Source organism: Lampris incognitus, chromosome 8 (genome assembly GCF_029633865.1).
Source record: "Lampris incognitus isolate fLamInc1 chromosome 8, fLamInc1.hap2, whole genome shotgun sequence".
In the NCBI taxonomy this organism is placed as follows: Eukaryota; Metazoa; Chordata; class Actinopteri; order Lampriformes; family Lampridae; genus Lampris; species Lampris incognitus.
The window spans coordinates 61,454,166-61,472,280 of NC_079218.1; the positions used below are offsets into that span (position 1 = coordinate 61,454,166).

Sequence of the window (18,115 nt, forward strand, 5' to 3'; positions counted from 1 at the left end):
CACAGGCGTCGGCACCACCCCAGGTAGCAAAATTGCAGTGCCAGACCCGTTCCACACCCAACACTTCATTCGGCCCACATACCACGTGGAATGATGGCACTTGGGTGGAGCCCCTGTTTGCCAGATCTGGGCCAGAACCAAGCCATAGCAATGCCGCATGTGCCACATATTTGCCAAAGGTGGCCCATATTTGTTTTGTGATATTTGGGCCATATTCACCATTTACCACACGGGCCACTTCAGGGTCACATCCAGATCACATGTTGCCGAGAACACCGCATCTTTGCCAGAAAAGGTCCACATTTGATTTGGCATATTTGCTATTATACATGTGGGCCACTTCAGGCTCACATCCATTTTGTCAGGGCCAGAAGAAAACCATCAGTGCCGCATCATTGCCTGGAGTGGCCCACATCCAGATGCTGTCTGGGACGTTGCCTAGTGCTGCCAAAAGCAGTCTCCAGCCTACCTGCCAGAGAGGTCACAAAGTCAGCATGAGAAAAAGGTAAGTCCAAGCACACTGAGTCTGAGATGGCACCAAAACAGAGGTGTAAAAACCAGGTCCAGAAAGTAAATGTCCAAACCATGTATTTGCTCCAACCATGTAACTAAACCAGCTGATTTCATTAGCTCGTTTGCCCTACCTCGTTGAGGAGTGGTGTTGACTAGCATCTGCTAGTGTAGTGCATGAGTGGAGCAAATACATGGTTTGGACTTTTACTTTCTGGACCTGGTTTTTACACCTTTTTTTGATAAGGTAATAAAATAGTTCTCTAATTCAGTTGGTGGCGGTGAGGCACCAGGAAGTTGTCTGCTAACCACCATAAAAAATCAGAAGAAGAAAAAGTAGCAGCGGCTGAAGAAGAAGAAGTTGTGAAAACGCGGGATTAAAATCACCAGGAAGGCGCTACTTACTTTCTTAAGTGACACGAGGTTGATGGGTAGAATTTAAGACATGGGGAAATGACATGTTGTTATGACGTTCATGATGTTCCCTTGGACAGTGATTTTTTTTATTTTCTTTTTTAGTTTGGGTATATGTGTAAGTTTGAGCATGTATTAGTTTGTGTTGTTGTAGTTCAGTCAGTCCTTGAATGTGTTTTTGTGTGTTGCACTGCCGTGGGCTGCGGGAGCGCTGTTACGCAAGTACATGAAATGAAACGACAAATAAAGTCTTACTGATTACAGTAGGTGGCGGTATGCACCTTCACGTTGTTTGCGATCCGGCAATAAACCGGGAGAAGAAGAAGAAGAGGCCGACGAAGAAGAAGTCGTTAAAAAAAAAAAAAAAAGAAAGCAGGCTCGGATCCGTCATGGCGGCTGCTGTGGTGAGGGGCATCGGCTCTAACCTTGGTAAAAGCCTCCGAGAGATTCGCTTTCACTTGTGTCAGACGTCGGCAGCGAGTCAGGGTGTGAGGTATGTGTACACTGAAATGCTGCTTTACTGGTAGCGGCCTGGACAATGAGACCGGTATCATTACTGCGATCCGGTCCGGTCCGGGCTGGGGAAACGTCCTCTGCCGTCTCTCGGTAAGTCAGGCAGGGTGTTCTGGCGTGAGGCTCCGCACACCAAGACGACCTCACGCCAGAACACCGTGGCAGACACACACGTGAGCAGGCGAACTCACAAGTCTTTCTACGACTTACAAGTCTTTCTGCTGGAATCGTGGTTTAACCAAGACGACTTACAAGTCTTTCTGCCGGAATCGCGGTTTAAAACCAAGACGACTGACAAGTCTTTCTGGTGGAATCGTGGTTTAACCAAGACGACTTACAAGTCTTTCTACGACTTACAAGTCTTTCTGCTGGAATCACGGTTTAACCAAGACGACTTACAAGTCTTTCTACGACTTACAAGTCTTTCTGCTGGAATCACGGTTTAACCAAGACGACTTACAAGTCTTTCTGCCGGAATCGTGGTTTAACCAAGACGACTTACAAGTCTTTCTGCCGGAATCATGGTGTAACCAAGACGACTTACAAGTCTTTCTGGTGGAATCGTGGTTTAACCAAGACGACTTACAAGTCTTTCTGGTGGAATCGTGGTTTAACCAAGACGACTTACAAGTCTTTCTGCTGGAATCGTGGTTTAACCAAGACGACTTACAAGTCTTTCTGGTGGAATCGTGGTTTAACCAAGACGACTTACAAGTCTTTCTGGTGGAATCGTGGTTTAACCAAGACGACTTACAAGTCTTTCTGCTGGAATCGTGGTTTAACCAAGACGACTTACAAGTCTTTCTGCTGGAATCACGGTTTAACCAAGACGACTTACAAGTCTTTCTGCTGGAATCGTGGTTTAACCAAGATGACTTACAAGTCTTTCTGGTGGAATCGTGGTTTAACCGAGACGACTTACAAGTCTTTCTGCTGGAATCGTGGTTTAACCAAGACGACTTACAAGTCTTTCTGCTGGAATCGTGGTTTAAAACCAAGACGACTTACAAGTCTTTCTGGTGGAATCACGGTTTAACCAAGACGACTTACAAGTCTTTCTGGTGGAATCACGGTTTAACCAAGACGACTTACAAGTCTTTCTGGTGAAATCACGGTTTAACCAAGACGACTTACAAGTCTTTCTGCTGGAATCACGGTTTAACCAAGACGACTTACAAGTCTTTCTGCTGGAATCACGGTTTAACCAAGACGACTTACAAGTCTTTCTGCTGGAATCTTGGTTTAACCAAGACGACTTACAAGTCTTTCTGCTGGAATCACGGTTTAACCAAGACGACTTACAAGTCTTTCTGGTGGAATCGTGGTTTAACCAAGACGACTTACAAGTCTTTCTGCTGGAATCACGGTTTAACCAAGACGACTTACAAGTCTTTCTGCTGGAATCTTGGTTTAACCAAGACGACTTACAAGTCTTTCTGCTGGAATCACGGTTTAACCAAGACGACTTACAAGTCTTTCTGGTGGAATCGTGGTTTAACCAAGACGACTTACAAGTCTTTCTGCTGGAATCACGGTTTAACCAAGACGACAGCGGAGTATTCCAAAACTGGGTCTTTAACGCGGTTGTTTCCATGGAGATGCATCGTACGTTTATCTCTGATGGGTGCGTGATGCTTATCTCAGTGTTGAATAAAGGCTCAGTAAACAGCTGGTTTACAGCTCGCTAACGTTAGCTGTGTAACGTTAGCTGTGTAACGTTAGCTGTGTAACGTTACACAGCTGACGTTAGCTGTGTAACGTTACACAGCTGACGTTAGCTGTGTAACGTTACACAGCTGATGTCTAACGTGTAACGTCAGACATCAGCTGTGTAACGTTACACAGCTGATGTCTAACGTGTAACGTCAGACGTTAGCTGTGTAACGTTACACAGCTGATGTCTAACGTGTAACGTCAGACGCTAGCTGTGTAACGTGTAACGTCAGCTGTGTACCGTCAGCTTACACGTTAGACAACTAACTAGCTGTCTAACGTTACACAGCTGACGTTACACGTTAGATACGTTCACGACAGAGAATAAAAGCACAAATGAAAGCGCACTACAAGTGTACATTCATGTCTCATCATTCAGTACACCTCTTCATATTTTACACACCACACTACCGTTGTGTGTACATTCATGTCTCATCATATAGTACACCCCTTCATATTTTACACACTACCCTTATGTGTACATTCATGTCTCATCATATAGTACACCTCTTCATATTTTACACACCACACTACCGTTGTGTACATTAGTATCTCATCATACAGTACACCCCTTCATATTTTACACACTGCACTACCGTTATGTGTACATTAGTATCTCATCATACAGTACACCCCTTCATATTTTACACACCACACTACCGTTATGTGTACATTAGTATCTCATCATACAGTACACCCCTTCATATTTTACACACCACACTACCCTTATGTGTACATTCATGTCTCATCATATAGCACACCCCTTCATATTTTACACACTACCCTTATGTGTACATTCATGTCTCATCATATAGTACACCTCTTCATATTTTACACACCACACTACCCTTATGTGTACATTCATGTCTCATCATATAGTACACCCCTTCATATTTTACACACCACACTACCCTTATGTGTACATTCATGTCTCATCATATAGTACACCTCTTCATATTTTACACACCACACTACCCTTATGTGTACATTCATGTCTCATCATATAGTACACCCCTTCATATTTTACACACTACCCTTATGTGTACATTCATGTCTCATCATATAGTACACCTCTTCATATTTTACACACCACACTACCGTTGTGTGTTATCTTTCAAATGATATTTCTTATCATTTCTCCTGTGTGATTATCACCCACACGTAGAGGGGTGACAGGCCACATCATGTATTGATTTCACGGATCACTAATATTCACTAATATTGCTGTTTTTAATGTGGATTTATTATCCAGTTCTTTCTCTTTCTTCCCCCTTGATATACGGACATTGTCTGGATCGCTCACATTTCAGATTTCTCCGTCTGGATGGTGAGAATAAGACAGACAGACAGACAGACAGACAGACAGACAGACAGACAGACAGACAGACAGATTATTCCAGTGGTGATGAGGTTTCAGTCGGTGCAGCTGGTCTCCATTAACCACAATGACTATACATGTTCATCTGCTGACAGAACTGAAGCTTAACGGGATTTGTTTTGTGTGTGTGTGTGTGTGTGTGTGTGTGTACAGGGACTTTGTTGAACAGCATTATGTTGAGCTGAAGGGTGCGAACCCCGGGCTTCCCATCCTGATCAGGGAATGTTCTGGAGTCCAGCCGAAGCTCTGGGCTCGATACGGTGAGACCAGATCCTGAACCTTGACCTCCTGAGCTGTAACCCTTAAGTCTCATATTCCAGCCAGACAGTGAAGAGGCCGGTCCTTCCTCAGGTCCTCCTGCGTGTATTGATCCCTCTGCTCACAGTGAAGCTTAACGACGTTCTACCACCTCGCTGATCCACCACCCATTACTCTCGTTTGGCCTCGTACTTTAATTTAACTTGATTTAATTCCATTTAATCACTTGCCGATGCTGCACGTGTTTATCAATATGGACTCTGTGAGAATGTAGCTGAAAGTTAAGTCAGAATACCAAAGAGGATGAGAGAGTAGACAGAGCTGGGAAACTGCACTGAAACCAAATATCAGAAAGCAACAACATTTAAAACACAGCTCCTGAAACGAGCACAAGAAAGAAAGAATCAGTCTTTTTTTTCTGTCATTCTGAAGTTTTAAGTGAAGTAACCTGCTTTACAAAGTAACGTTAGATCAACAGTATTAATGCCAATAAGTAACCTGCTTTACAAAGTAACATTAGATCAACAGTATTAATACCAACAAGTAACCTGCTTTACAAAGTAACGTTAGATCAACAGTATTAATACCAACAAGTAACCTGCTTTACAAAGTAACGTTAGATCAACAGTATTAATACCAACAAGTAACCTGCTTTACAAAGTAACGTTAGATCAACAGTATTAATACCAACAAGTAACCTGCTTTACAAAGTAACGTTAGATCAACAGTATTAATACCAACAAGTAACCTGCTTTACAAAGTAACGTTAGATCAACGGTATTAATACCAATAAGTAACCTGCTTTACAAAGTAACGTTAGATCAACAGTATTAATACCAACAAGTAACCTGCTTTACAAAGTAACGTTAGATCAACAGTATTAATACCAATAAGTAACCTGCTTTACAAAGTAACGTTAGATCAACGGTATTAATACCAACAAGTAACCTGCTTTACAAAGTAACGTTAGATCAGCAGTATTAATACCAACAAGTAACCTGCTTTACAAAGTAACGTTAGATCAACGGTATTAATACCAATAAGTAACCTGCTTTACAAAGTAACGTTAGATCAACAGTATTAATACCAACAAGTAACCTGCTTTACAAAGTAATGTTAGATCAACAGTATTAATACCAACAAGTAACCTGCTTTACAAAGTAACGTTAGATCAACAGTATTAATGCCAGTAAGTAACCTGCTTTACAAAGTAACGTTAGATCAACAGTATTAATACCAACAAGTAACCTGCTTTACAAAGTAACGTTAGATCAACGGTATTAATACCAACAAGTAACCTGCTTTACAAAGTAACGTTAGATCAGCGGTATTAATACCAACAAGTAACCTGCTTTACAAAGTAACGTTAGATCAACGGTATTAATACCAATAAATAACCTGCTTTACAAAGTAACGTTAGATCAGCGGTATTAATACCAACAAGTAACCTGCTTTACAAAGTAACGTTAGATCAACAGTATTAATACCAATAAATAACCTGCTTTACAAAGTAACGTTAGATCAACAGTATTAATGCCAGTAAGTAACCTGCTTTACGAAGTAACGTTAGATCAACAGTATTAATACCAACAAGTAACCTGCTTTACAACTTAACGTTAGATCAACAGTATTAATACCAATAAGTAACCTGCTTTACAAAGTAACGTTAGATCAGCGGTATTAATACCAACAAGTAACCTGCTTTACAAAGTAACGTTAGATCAGCGGTATTAATACCAACAAGTAACCTGCTTTACAACTTAACGTTAGATCAACAGTATTAATACCAACAAGTAACCTGCTTTACAAAGTAACGTTAGATCAACAGTATTAATACCAATAAGTAACCTGCTTTACAAAGTAACGTTAGATCAACAGTATTAATGCCAATAAGTAACCTGCTTTACAAAGTAACATTAGATCAACAGTATTAATACCAACAAGTAACCTGCTTTACAAAGTAACGTTAGATCAACAGTATTAATACCAACAAGTAACCTGCTTTACAAAGTAACGTTAGATCAACAGTATTAATACCAACAAGTAACCTGCTTTACAAAGTAACGTTAGATCAACAGTATTAATACCAACAAGTAACCTGCTTTACAAAGTAACGTTAGATCAACAGTATTAATGCCAGTAAGTAACCTGCTTTACAAAGTAACGTTAGATCAACGGTATTAATACCAATAAATAACCTGCTTTACAAAGTAACGTTAGATCAGCGGTATTAATACCAACAAGTAACCTGCTTTACAAAGTAACGTTAGATCAACAGTATTAATACCAATAAATAACCTGCTTTACAAAGTAACGTTAGATCAACAGTATTAATGCCAGTAAGTAACCTGCTTTACAAAGTAACGTTAGATCAACAGTATTAATACCAACAAGTAACCTGCTTTACAACTTAACGTTAGATCAACAGTATTAATACCAATAAGTAACCTGCTTTACAAAGTAACGTTAGATCAGCGGTATTAATACCAACAAGTAACCTGCTTTACAAAGTAACGTTAGATCAGCGGTATTAATACCAACAAGTAACCTGCTTTACAACTTAACGTTAGATCAACAGTATTAATACCAACAAGTAACCTGCTTTACAAAGTAACGTTAGATCAACAGTATTAATACCAATAAGTAACCTGCTTTACAAAGTAACGTTAGATCAACAGTATTAATGCCAATAAGTAACCTGCTTTACAAAGTAACATTAGATCAACAGTATTAATACCAACAAGTAACCTGCTTTACAAAGTAACGTTAGATCAACAGTATTAATACCAACAAGTAACCTGCTTTACAAAGTAACGTTAGATCAACAGTATTAATACCAACAAGTAACCTGCTTTACAAAGTAACGTTAGATCAACAGTATTAATACCAACAAGTAACCTGCTTTACAAAGTAACGTTAGATCAACAGTATTAATACCAGTAAGTAACTTGCTTTACAAAGTAACGTTAGATCAACAGTATTAATACCAATAAATAACCTGCTTTACAAAGTAACGTTAGATCAACAGTATTAATACCAACAAGTAACCTGCTTTACAAAATAACGTTAGATCAACAGTATTAATACCAACAAGTAACCTGCTTTACAAAGTAACGTTAGATCAACAGTATTAATACCAACAAGTAACCTGCTTTACAAGTAACGTTAGATCAACAGTATTAATACCAACAAGTAACCTGCTTTACAAGTAACGTTAGATCAACGGTATTAATACCAACAAGTAACCTGCTTTACAAAGTAACGTTAGATCAACGGTATTAATACCAACAAGTAACCTGCTTTACAAAGTAACGTTAGATCAACGGTATTAATACCAACAAGTAACCTGCTTTACAAAGTAACGTTAGATCAACAGTATTAATACCAACAAGTAACCTGCTTTACAAAGTAACGTTAGATCAACAGTATTAATGCCAATAAGTAACTTGCTTTACAAAGTAACGTTAGATCAGCGGTATTAATACCAACAAGTAACCTGCTTTACAAAGCAACGTTAGATCAACCGTATTAATACCAACAAGTAACCTGCTTTACAAGTAACGTTAGATCAACAATATTAATACCAACAAGTAACCTGCTTTACAAGTAACGTTAGATCAACAGTATTAATACCAATAAGTAACCTGCTTTACAAAGTAACGTTAGATCAACAGTATTAATGCCAGTAAGCAAACTGAACAGTGTGTCACTATTAACAATGGATGCTTGATGTGGATTGGTATGTCTATATATAACTCAATGCTATTTGTCTCTCTAGACTTCGGAAAGGAAAGGAGCGTTTCTCTGGACAACATGAACACCGAACAAGTAGCTAAAGCTCTAGAAACAGTGGTGCGGTCCAAAGCCTGACTGCCCCCCCCCCCCCCCCCCCGGAAGAACTGGTCCATTCCCAGCTGGAGAGCCCTGTCCACTGCAAATGTTGCTTTATCAGTTAATATATAAACCTGAATACTCACAATGGCGTCTCTGTCCTTATTTGATTCCAGGTGTTGTTGTGTTTTTTTATTTTTATTTTTAATTTTATTAATCTTGGAAGGAATATCATTTAAAGTTTGTCACCATATCCACAACCAAACGATCTGGCCCGTGACAGTTCTCCTGTTACCAACTAAACATTGGGCTTATGTTAAATATAAGCTTGTCAACTTAATGGATGTATAACGATACAATGGGTTTTCCAGAGTCCCGTCTCAGTCCGCGCGCCCGGAGCCCCGCCCTCCATGTCATTATCCAAGTCGGGGTCCCGCCCTCAAGCGCTAGAATTGGCCAGGTCGGCCTGTCGGTCAGCGCGCCCGGAGCCCCGCCCTCCATGTCATTATGCAAGTCGCTAGGTGAAGCTGCGGCACAATAGGGTCCAGCTGCGGCCCGGAGCCCCTGAGCTGCGGCCCGGAGGCACCTGAGCTGCGGCCCTGAGCTGCGGCCCGGAGCCCCTGAGATGCGGCCCGGAGGCACCTGAGCTGCGGCCCGGAGGCACCCGAGCTGCGGCCCCGCTGGTGCCCCCGAGCTGCGGCCCGGAGGCACCTGAGCTGCGGCCCGGAGCCCCCCGAGCTGCGGCCGACTCGCTAGTTGGTGAAAAGGGCGGCGTTGGGTTTGGGACGAGGACGAGGAGGCGGCGGGGGGGGGGCAGCTTGCCGGTGCTGTTGGTAAACAGTGTGTCAGGTTATATTTCCTGGTCGTCAAGTTGCACAACGTTACTGACACTGACTCTTGCTGGCATAGCCGTAGCCTTCGGACCACTTCCTCCCCCTTCGCTAAACTGTGTGGAGGCTTCGTCTATTTGCTGGAGGCGTGGCTGGTTCCCATTGCGGTAGAGCTCGCTGGGACGGCAGCACGGCCCATGGCGGGCCGAGGCGAGCGGAGGGTGGCGGGCCAGCGGCAGGCCAGGAGCAGGCCAGGAGCAGAGTGACCCAGACGTCCACATGCTGCGTGGTTATGTTCGAGAAGAGGAGTGTTGGGGGACTTGTAGAGGGGGGCAGAGGGAGGGTAACGCGGGATTTTGGGTACACAGTGTATCGTGTGTGGTATATGTGTATTTGTTGTTTGACTTGGTGGGGGTGGGGTGGGGGTGTAGGCTGGAAGCCATGTCAAGACCTACGGGTTACCTCCCCGTTTTGTCCCCCTGTGCTGTGATCCTTCTGTAGAGTCCCGTGGGTCTGGGAAATGTTTTTATTTCCTTATTGTTTTGGTATTTTGAATGTTTTTTTTTCTAGAGAATAAAAGAAAAAAATAGGGTGGCAATGGTTGTTCCAGGTATTAGTCAAATCCCGGGCGTTACCAGGGAAACGGTTATGGCATGTGGAAAAACTTGGTTTTAACTGCAAAACACATGAAAACATAATTAGCCTTAATTCGTATTACTTTGGCAAGCGGCCATGTGTAACCACACATGCTATAAACGGGATAATGCCCTCCGAGGTGTCCATAATCAGGAATTAAGGGCCTCCTTGTCGTCGGTTACAACGGACGCCTCGCCAGGCATTACCCCTCGCCTAATCTGTTTATCAGTAATGTGTTCTGGGAACGGATCTGACCTCCAGCACTGGGAAGTCCGGGAAGTCTCCCTGCACAATGCTCTTCATTTCACTTCACCTTCTCGCGTTCTGCTGCCAAACCGGCCCATCCTGAAACGAACCGGCCCATAAACCGGCCCATCCTGAAACGAACCGGCCCATCCTGAAACGACATACCGTGTTGGACAAAGCCTGTCTGAATCCTAGCGCCTGAGGACGGGACTCTTGGCAGGCTGGCTGACAGGCTGACTGACCGGCTGACTGACAGGCTGGCTGACAGGCTGGCTGACCGGCTGACTGACAGGCTAACTGACCGGCTGGCTGACAGGCTGACTGACCGGCTGACTGACCGGCTGACTGACCGGCTGGCTGATAGGCTGACTGACCGGCTGACTGACAGGCTGACTGACCGGCTGACTGACAGGCTGGCTGACAGGCTGACTGACCGGCTGGCTGACCGGCTGAGTGACAGGCTGACTGACCGGCTGACTGACAGGCTGGCTGACAGGCTGACTGACCGGCTGGCTGACCGGCTGAGTGACAGGCTGGCTGACCGGCTGACTGACAGGCCGACTGACCGGCTGAGTGACAGGCTGGCTGACCGGCTGACTGACAGGCCGACTGACCGGCTGAGTGACAGGCTGGCTGACCGGCTGGCTGACCGGCCGAGTGACAGGCTGACTGACCGGCTGACTGGCCAATCCAAGCGCTTGAAGAGGGACCTTCCCAGATTCCAGATTCAGCCTAGGAAAAAAAAATATTGGCGAATCGGCGCGCGCTTTAAACAACAAGGCCGCGCGCGCTCCGCCTCCGGGCGCGTGTTTCTGAGTTGTTTCCGCGAGTCCGTCACTTGTCGGGAGTCCAGCACTTGTCGGGAGTCCGGCACTTGTCGGCAGTGCGGACTGGGAGGAAGGGGCGCTGCGGTCACCTGAGGCGTGGCGCCGTTGTCGTGCAGGGAGTTTAAAGGTACGCCTTCTGTTTTCTCTCGTCACGTCTTCTGTCAGACAAGCCGATTCAGAGGCGGCATCTCGACCACATGAAGGCGAGTGTGGCCTACATGCTGAAGACTCGCTGCTCGCGATGAGTGAGGAACTTCAGTCTTCTTCTTAGGAAGACCTTGACACGTGTTTGACACAGCAATGCAGCTTTTTCTCTCTACCGTCAAACTAAAACGTCAGCAGCGCTCCGTCATCGAGTTTGTCTTCCAAGCTCTTCTGGTTCTTCTGTGAGTGGTTCTGGGCGTCAGTCAGTTTAAGCAAGCCAGCGAGCTCTCAGGGCTGAAGCTCTTCCGGTTCTTCTGTGAGCGGTTCTGGGCGTCAGTCAGTTTAAGCAAGCCAGCGAGCTCTCAGGGCTGAAGCTCTTCCGGTTCTTCTGTGAGTGGTTCTGGGCGTCAGTCAGTCAGCTTAAGCAAGCCAGCGAGCTCTCAGGGCTGAAACTCTTCTGGTTCTTCTGTGAGCGGTTCTGGGCGTCAGTCAGCTTAAGCAAGCCAGCGAGCTCTCAGGGCTGAAGCTCTTCTGGTTCTTCTGTGAGCGGTTCTGGGCGTCAGTCAGTCAGCTTAAACAAGCCAGCGAGCTCTCAGGGCTGAAACTCTTCTGGTTCTTCTGTGAGCGGTTCTGGGCGTCAGTCAGTCAGCTTAAGCAAGCCAGCGAGCTCTCAGGGCTGAAGCTCTTCTGGTTCTTCTGTGAGCGGTTCTGGGCGTCAGCCAGCTTAAGCAAGCCAGCGAGCTCTCAGGGCTGAAGCTCTTCTTGCATTCTGAGCTGTGCAGGCCACAGAAACAAAGTGGTGGACTTGGCTGGGTCGCCTGGACTTAAATTGAGCAGAACATAAACCACTGCTTGGATTGGGGTCCAGAGGCCCAGTCCTGTCATTACTTCTGTTCGCCAGAAAGTCCAGTGAGAAGTCTGAAGGAAATGTTTAATATGAAACTAAACTGAAATGACGATACAACTTTAGTGCTGTCAGTTTGCACTGACGTTCATTTTGCATCCTGAGGGAGGTCCAGTCAGCAGATTAACAGACAAGTTAAACATGCAGTCACTCATGTGACTTGCAGACGTCAGGCATGGCGAACAGACGTATGACGTCACAGCCGCTGGTTTTGGTTTAGGAACAGTGGAATGACGTAGCAAATGATTCTTCAGCCTGTTGTGTTTAAGTGGAGGGACTCGATCACCTGTCAGAGGTGAGAAGTTGGTGTTGTGTCCACGTGTAAAACGTGAGGAGTCAGAAGGAGTCGTACTGCTGTTGGCTAGTCTGAGCGGGTCGAAAGAAGGAGTTTAGCTTAGTTTCAAGTGTCACACGGTGAATAGCTGATTTAAAAACAACCGGGCTACGTGCTCTAAAAGGGCGGGGTCTAGGAAGAAAGTAAGTGGGCTGCGGTATCCTCTTAGGAACAAACTGGCCATGGGTCATAACACACTGTCCGCCGTGTGTGTGTGTGTGTGTGTGTGTGTGTGTGTGTGTGTGCAGAGGCTTGTTTCCTTGCTACGCCGTGACGCGTCGCTGGAGGAGGCCGGACATCAGCTCCTCTGTCTCGTCAGTGTTGGTGAGAAGAGCCACCTTCTGTCCTTCGTGTTGCTGGGTGTAGTGTGTCTGTGCTGTGACGGACAGCACATATGGAGCAGGAAGCAGAGCTGTCGTGTGTCTGCAGCGGCTACATGTACTCATGAGACACCCACACACACACACACACACACACACACACACACTGTGTGTGTTGTTGGTGTTGTCAGCAGCAGCAGCAGCAGCAGGATTAGATTAGAGTTGGTATGGAGGCTGGAAGTCCTTCCATCCATGCTTCCGGTTCAACCACATCTTCACTCTGCTGGCTGGTACCATCAACCAGTACCCAGTCGAAACTGTGACAACAGACTGAAGGAAGAAAGTGTTGTCATGTACAGTTCAGCTCTACAGCCTCTCACCCCTGACCTCTGACCTCTGGCTGTCTGGGCTGATTCCTGTGGGTAACAGTACATGCTGCTTAGCAGTTTTTCTTCATCTGAATGGAAGGTTTCAGCATGGACGATGGTGTGTGCTGTCGTTTACTGTTGTTCACTCTGCGAATGCAGAATTCTCTGAGACTTGGACTTTAAGGGCTCTACAAATAAACCCAACTGAAGAAACGAGAGACACGTAGAAAAGATTGCACGCACATCTTCAGGGTTACAGCTTTAATGTTGAATTGTTAAATGTGAAATGGCTTCCTCGAGAAATTAGAGAGAAATGTCTGAAATGTCATGCAGAATATTTTACCCTGCTGAACACAAACCCCTCTGTTGTGTGAATGGGCGCCTTGTCAGCAGACAGACGCCTCGCTCTGTGCTGTGGGAGCGTTTTACACCGGGCTCAAACAAACGACACTGCAGTGAGGAATCTCGAACAGTCACAACTGATCATTTCCCCACTCAAGGAATGTGACTTGTATGTGTAAACCTGCTAATAAGACCAGTGTCTTATCTTAAGGCTGTTATCCAGAGATATGATAAGTGGTCTGTCTCTCATCCATGCTCAGTCCGTCTTACAGGACTGCTGTCATTCTGCTGCCATGTCGTGTTGACCATTTGTTCCCCTTACATGTGGGGGACTGTAAAGTTAGTGATGTCATCGGCCACTGTTAGCTAAACTGTAGGCTTAAAGGCTTTCTTAAAATGTAAAATAACACCAAAATATTTACAAAACCATAAAAATGTAAAACATGTTGTATCATGACATTCAGTGATATCCTTTTAAAAACGCTGCATCTGGAAGTTGGTGTACCCACAGTGAACCTCCACCTATCAATCTCTTTCTCTTTGCCTCTTTTTAGATTCCCAACCATTGTCCAGAGAGGAAAAAACACTTCAGGTCCATTAACTCTTCAATTTACCCTTCCTTCCTTCCATCCATCTGTCATCGATCAATCATCCATCCATTCCAGATGAACAGTGATCAGCCCCCCCCTTATGGCCCTGCTCCACCTGTTGGCCCCCCAGCCCCTGGTTTCCCTCCAGGTATTTGAATGATCCTCCCTCTTCTCTTAGCACGCTGCCATGCTAACCTCCCTTTTCTGTTACCACACTGCCATGCTAACCTCCTTTTTCTGTTACCACACTGCCATGCTAACCTCCCTTTTCTGTTACCACACTGCCATGCTAACCTCCTTTTTCTGTTACCACACTGCCATGCTAACCTCCTATTTCTGTTACCACACTGCCATGCTAACCTCCTTTTTCTGTTACCACACTGCCATGCTAACCTCCCTTTTATGTTACCACACTGCTATGCTAACCTCCCTTTTCTGTTACCACACTGCCATACTAACCTCCCTTTTCTGTTACCACACTGCCATGCTAACCTCCTTTTTCTGTTACCACACTGCCATGCTAACCTCCTATTTCTGTTACCACACTGCCATGCTAACCTCCCTTTTCTGTTACCACACTGCCATGCTAACCTCCTATTTCTGTTACCACACTGCCATGCTAACCTCCCTTTTCTGTTACCACACTGCCATGCTAACCTCCTTTTTCTGTTACCACACTGCCATGCTAACCTCCTATTTCTGTTACCACACTGCCATGCTAACCTCCTTTTTCTGTTACCACACTGCCATGCTAACCTCCTATTTCTGTTACAACACTGCCATGCTAACCTCCTTTTTCTGTTACCACACTGCCATGCTATCCTCCTTTTTCTGTTACCACATTGCTATGCTAACCTCCCTTTTCTGTTACCACACTGCTATGCTAACCTCCCTTTTCTGTTACCACACTGCTACGCTAACCTATTTTCTGTTACCACACTGCCATGCTAACCTCCTTTTTCTGTTACCACACTGCCATGCTAACCTCCCTTTTCTGTTACCACACTGCCATGCTAACCTCCTTTTTCTGTTACCACACTGCTACGCTAACCTCCTTTTTCTGTTACCATCCAGGGCTGGACTGGGACAACAGTTCAGGCTGGGAGTCTTACACCCACCCAGGCCCTCTTGCTATTCATTACAAATTAAATATTTGCATGACTTGTTAAGAATGATTAAGACCACCAAGTTTTGCAAAAGTGACACCAATGTACTCTTTGTTTATGCTCACCTTTTTAATAGCCTGCACTATATGCTCTTAATTACAGTCTCATGCTTACTCTTGTCCATGTAGCCAGGCACAACAGCACTCCAGTCTCCATGACAGCCACATTGTGCATATGTAGTGCGAAGTTAACATGAAAGTGTGCGTTGATTTGACAAGTTTTCCAGGGCGTTCAACTGCACTACTCACAGTGAAAACACAACTCTGGCCATCAATACAGGACTCAGTGTTGACCGTGATGGACAAGAGGGTATCAAGTCTCTCAAGTTGCTTTTCATATCGTACTGAAATGAAATGGTGCCATCTGCAGGCTGGAAGGTCAGAAAAACATTTAAATAATCTAAATCTCTGGTATACTTTGGAAAATGGATGGCACAATTATCAGCTTTATTTATGAAGCACCTTTCAAAACACAGTTACAAAGTGCCTTACAATAAAATAACACATTTAAAATACAAGAGATTAAAACGATTTAAAAGCCATAAAGAATAAACGTAAAATGAAAAGGAAAAAAATTTAAAATAAAGAAATGAAAATAAGTAAAGTCAGTTAAGGCAGGCAGCTTAGGTAAAGTCAGGGTATGCTTTCCTATAAAAGCAGGTTTTGAGAAGAGGCAGGCACTGACTCCAGACAGCCTTAGTTCTTTTGGCAGGTGGTTCCAGAGCCTCGGACTCTGAGGGCAAAGGCTCTGTGTCCTTTATGAAAACCAGTTTTCTTTGAGGAGCCGTAGGGGACCATGTGCTGTATGGCCGAATGCAAGATCACAGGACTGAACCCTGAGGATTCCTGAGGACTTTGTCTCACAGCAAAGAGCAACAGAGGGAGGCCCTCATCACACTCCCTGCTGGACTGTAGGCAGAACTTTCACAACATGGATTTTAGCATCTGATGGAACCTTTCTCGAGCACCTGGAGACTCTGGCTAGTCCAGACTTGATTGCGTTTCATGTTGAGCTTCGTCATAACCTGTGAGAATACTTTTGACATAACATTTGTACCTTGGTTTCTATCAAATGGCTTCCCAAGCAGCAGGACTGTGCTTGGGAAGCCATTTGATAGAAACTGGGGCTGGCAGGACAGGTTGTTTGGGCTTCCCCACAATTTGACAGAAGCGACAGTATTTTGCTACATAGTTTTTAACCAAGGCCAAAAAGAAATACGCAACATAGCGTGGTAGGTTTTTTTATTAACACTAAGCTAGAATCATGTGCCAGACCGAGTACCTGTGGGTGGTATCCTCTGGGACTACCACCTACCTGGTTCACAACAGCCAGCTCACTTGAGGCAGGGCTCCACTTTCTCATCAGAGCACCAAGCCATGCATGCTAAAACACCATACAAATGAAGGAGACCCCATCACCACCACCCACTCTCTTAAATTCCTTGGAACATACATCAGCAACACCCTGAGGTGGAGAACTAACACTGAACACGTCACGGCAGAAGCTCAACAACCACTTGACTTTCACAGGCAGCTCAAAAAATACTGGATCAAACATCAACTGCTGGTTCTGTTTTACTGGGCCATAACCCAGTCCATCATCACATCTTCTACTACAGTATTACAGTATTAAAAACTACTGGATCAAACGTCAACTGCTGGTTCTGTTTCACTGGGCCATAACCCAGTCCATCATCACATCTTCTACTACAGTATTACAGTATTACAGTATTAAAAAATACTGGATCAAACGTCAACTGCTGGTTCTGTTTTACTGGGCCATAACCCAGTCCGTCATCACATCTTCTACTACAGTATTACAGTATTAAAAAATACTGGATCAAACGTCAACTGCTGGTTCTGTTTTACTGGGCCATAACCCAGTCCATCATCACATCTTCTACTACAGTATTACAGTATTACAGTATTGTAGTATTACAGTATTACAGCATTACAGTATTATAGTATTACCGTATTAAAAATACCGGATCAAACATCAACTTCTACTACAGTATTATAGTATTACATTATTATAGTATTACAGCATTACAGTATTATAGTATTACAGCATTACAGTATTACAGTATTATAGTATTAAAACTACTGGATCAAACATCAACTGCTGGTTCTGTTTTACTGGGCCATAACCCAGTCCATCATCACATCTTCTACTACAGCATTACAGTATTACAGTATTGTAGTATTACAGTATTACAGCATTACAGTATTACCGTATTAAAAATACCGGATCAAACATCAACTTCTACTGCAGTATTATAGTATTACAGTATTGTAGTATTACAGTATTAAATTATTATAGTATTACAGCATTACAGTATTATAGTAATATAGTATTACAGCATTACGGTATTATAGTATTACAGTATTATAGTATTAAAACTACTGGCTCAAACATCAACTGCTGGTTCTGTTTTACTGAGCCATAATCCAGTCCATCGTCACATCTTCTACTAGGGTATTACAGTATTATAGTATTACAGCATTACAGTATTACAGTATTACATTATTATAGTATTACAGCATTACAGTATTATAGTATTACAGCATTACAGTATTATAGTATTACAGTATTACATTATTATAGTATTACAGTATTATAGTATTACAGTATTACATTATTATAGTATTACAGCATTATAGTATTACAGTATTACATTATTATAGTATTACAGTATTATAGTATTATAGTGTTACAGTATTATAGTATTACAATATTACAGTGTAATAGTATTGTAGTGTTATAGTGTTACAGTATTATAGTATTACTTTAT

General features: G+C 43.7%; 1 protein-coding gene across 1 annotated transcript; it reads left to right on the forward strand.

Moving 5' to 3' along the window:
• Positions 1 to 1,261: 1,261 nt before the first annotated feature.
• Positions 1,262 to 8,765, forward strand: ndufa2 (NADH:ubiquinone oxidoreductase subunit A2). The gene is made up of 3 exons (XM_056285453.1): positions 1,262 to 1,417; positions 4,682 to 4,788; positions 8,565 to 8,765. Exons 1-3 carry the CDS (start codon positions 1,314 to 1,316, stop codon positions 8,654 to 8,656), a joined length of 303 nt encoding a protein of 100 aa, XP_056141428.1. The 5' UTR covers positions 1,262 to 1,313; the 3' UTR covers positions 8,657 to 8,765.
• Positions 8,766 to 18,115: the final 9,350 nt, after the last annotated feature.

Coding starts and splice junctions, on each gene's coding strand:
- ndufa2 (XM_056285453.1), top strand. CDS start 1,314: ATGGCGGCTGCTGTGGTGAGGGGCATCGGCTCTAACCTTGGTAAAAGC. Junction 1,418..4,681: donor GCAGCGAGTCAGGGTGTGAG/GTATGTGTACAC, acceptor GTGTGTGTACAG/GGACTTTGTTGAACAGCATT. Junction 4,789..8,564: donor GAAGCTCTGGGCTCGATACG/GTGAGACCAGAT, acceptor TTGTCTCTCTAG/ACTTCGGAAAGGAAAGGAGC.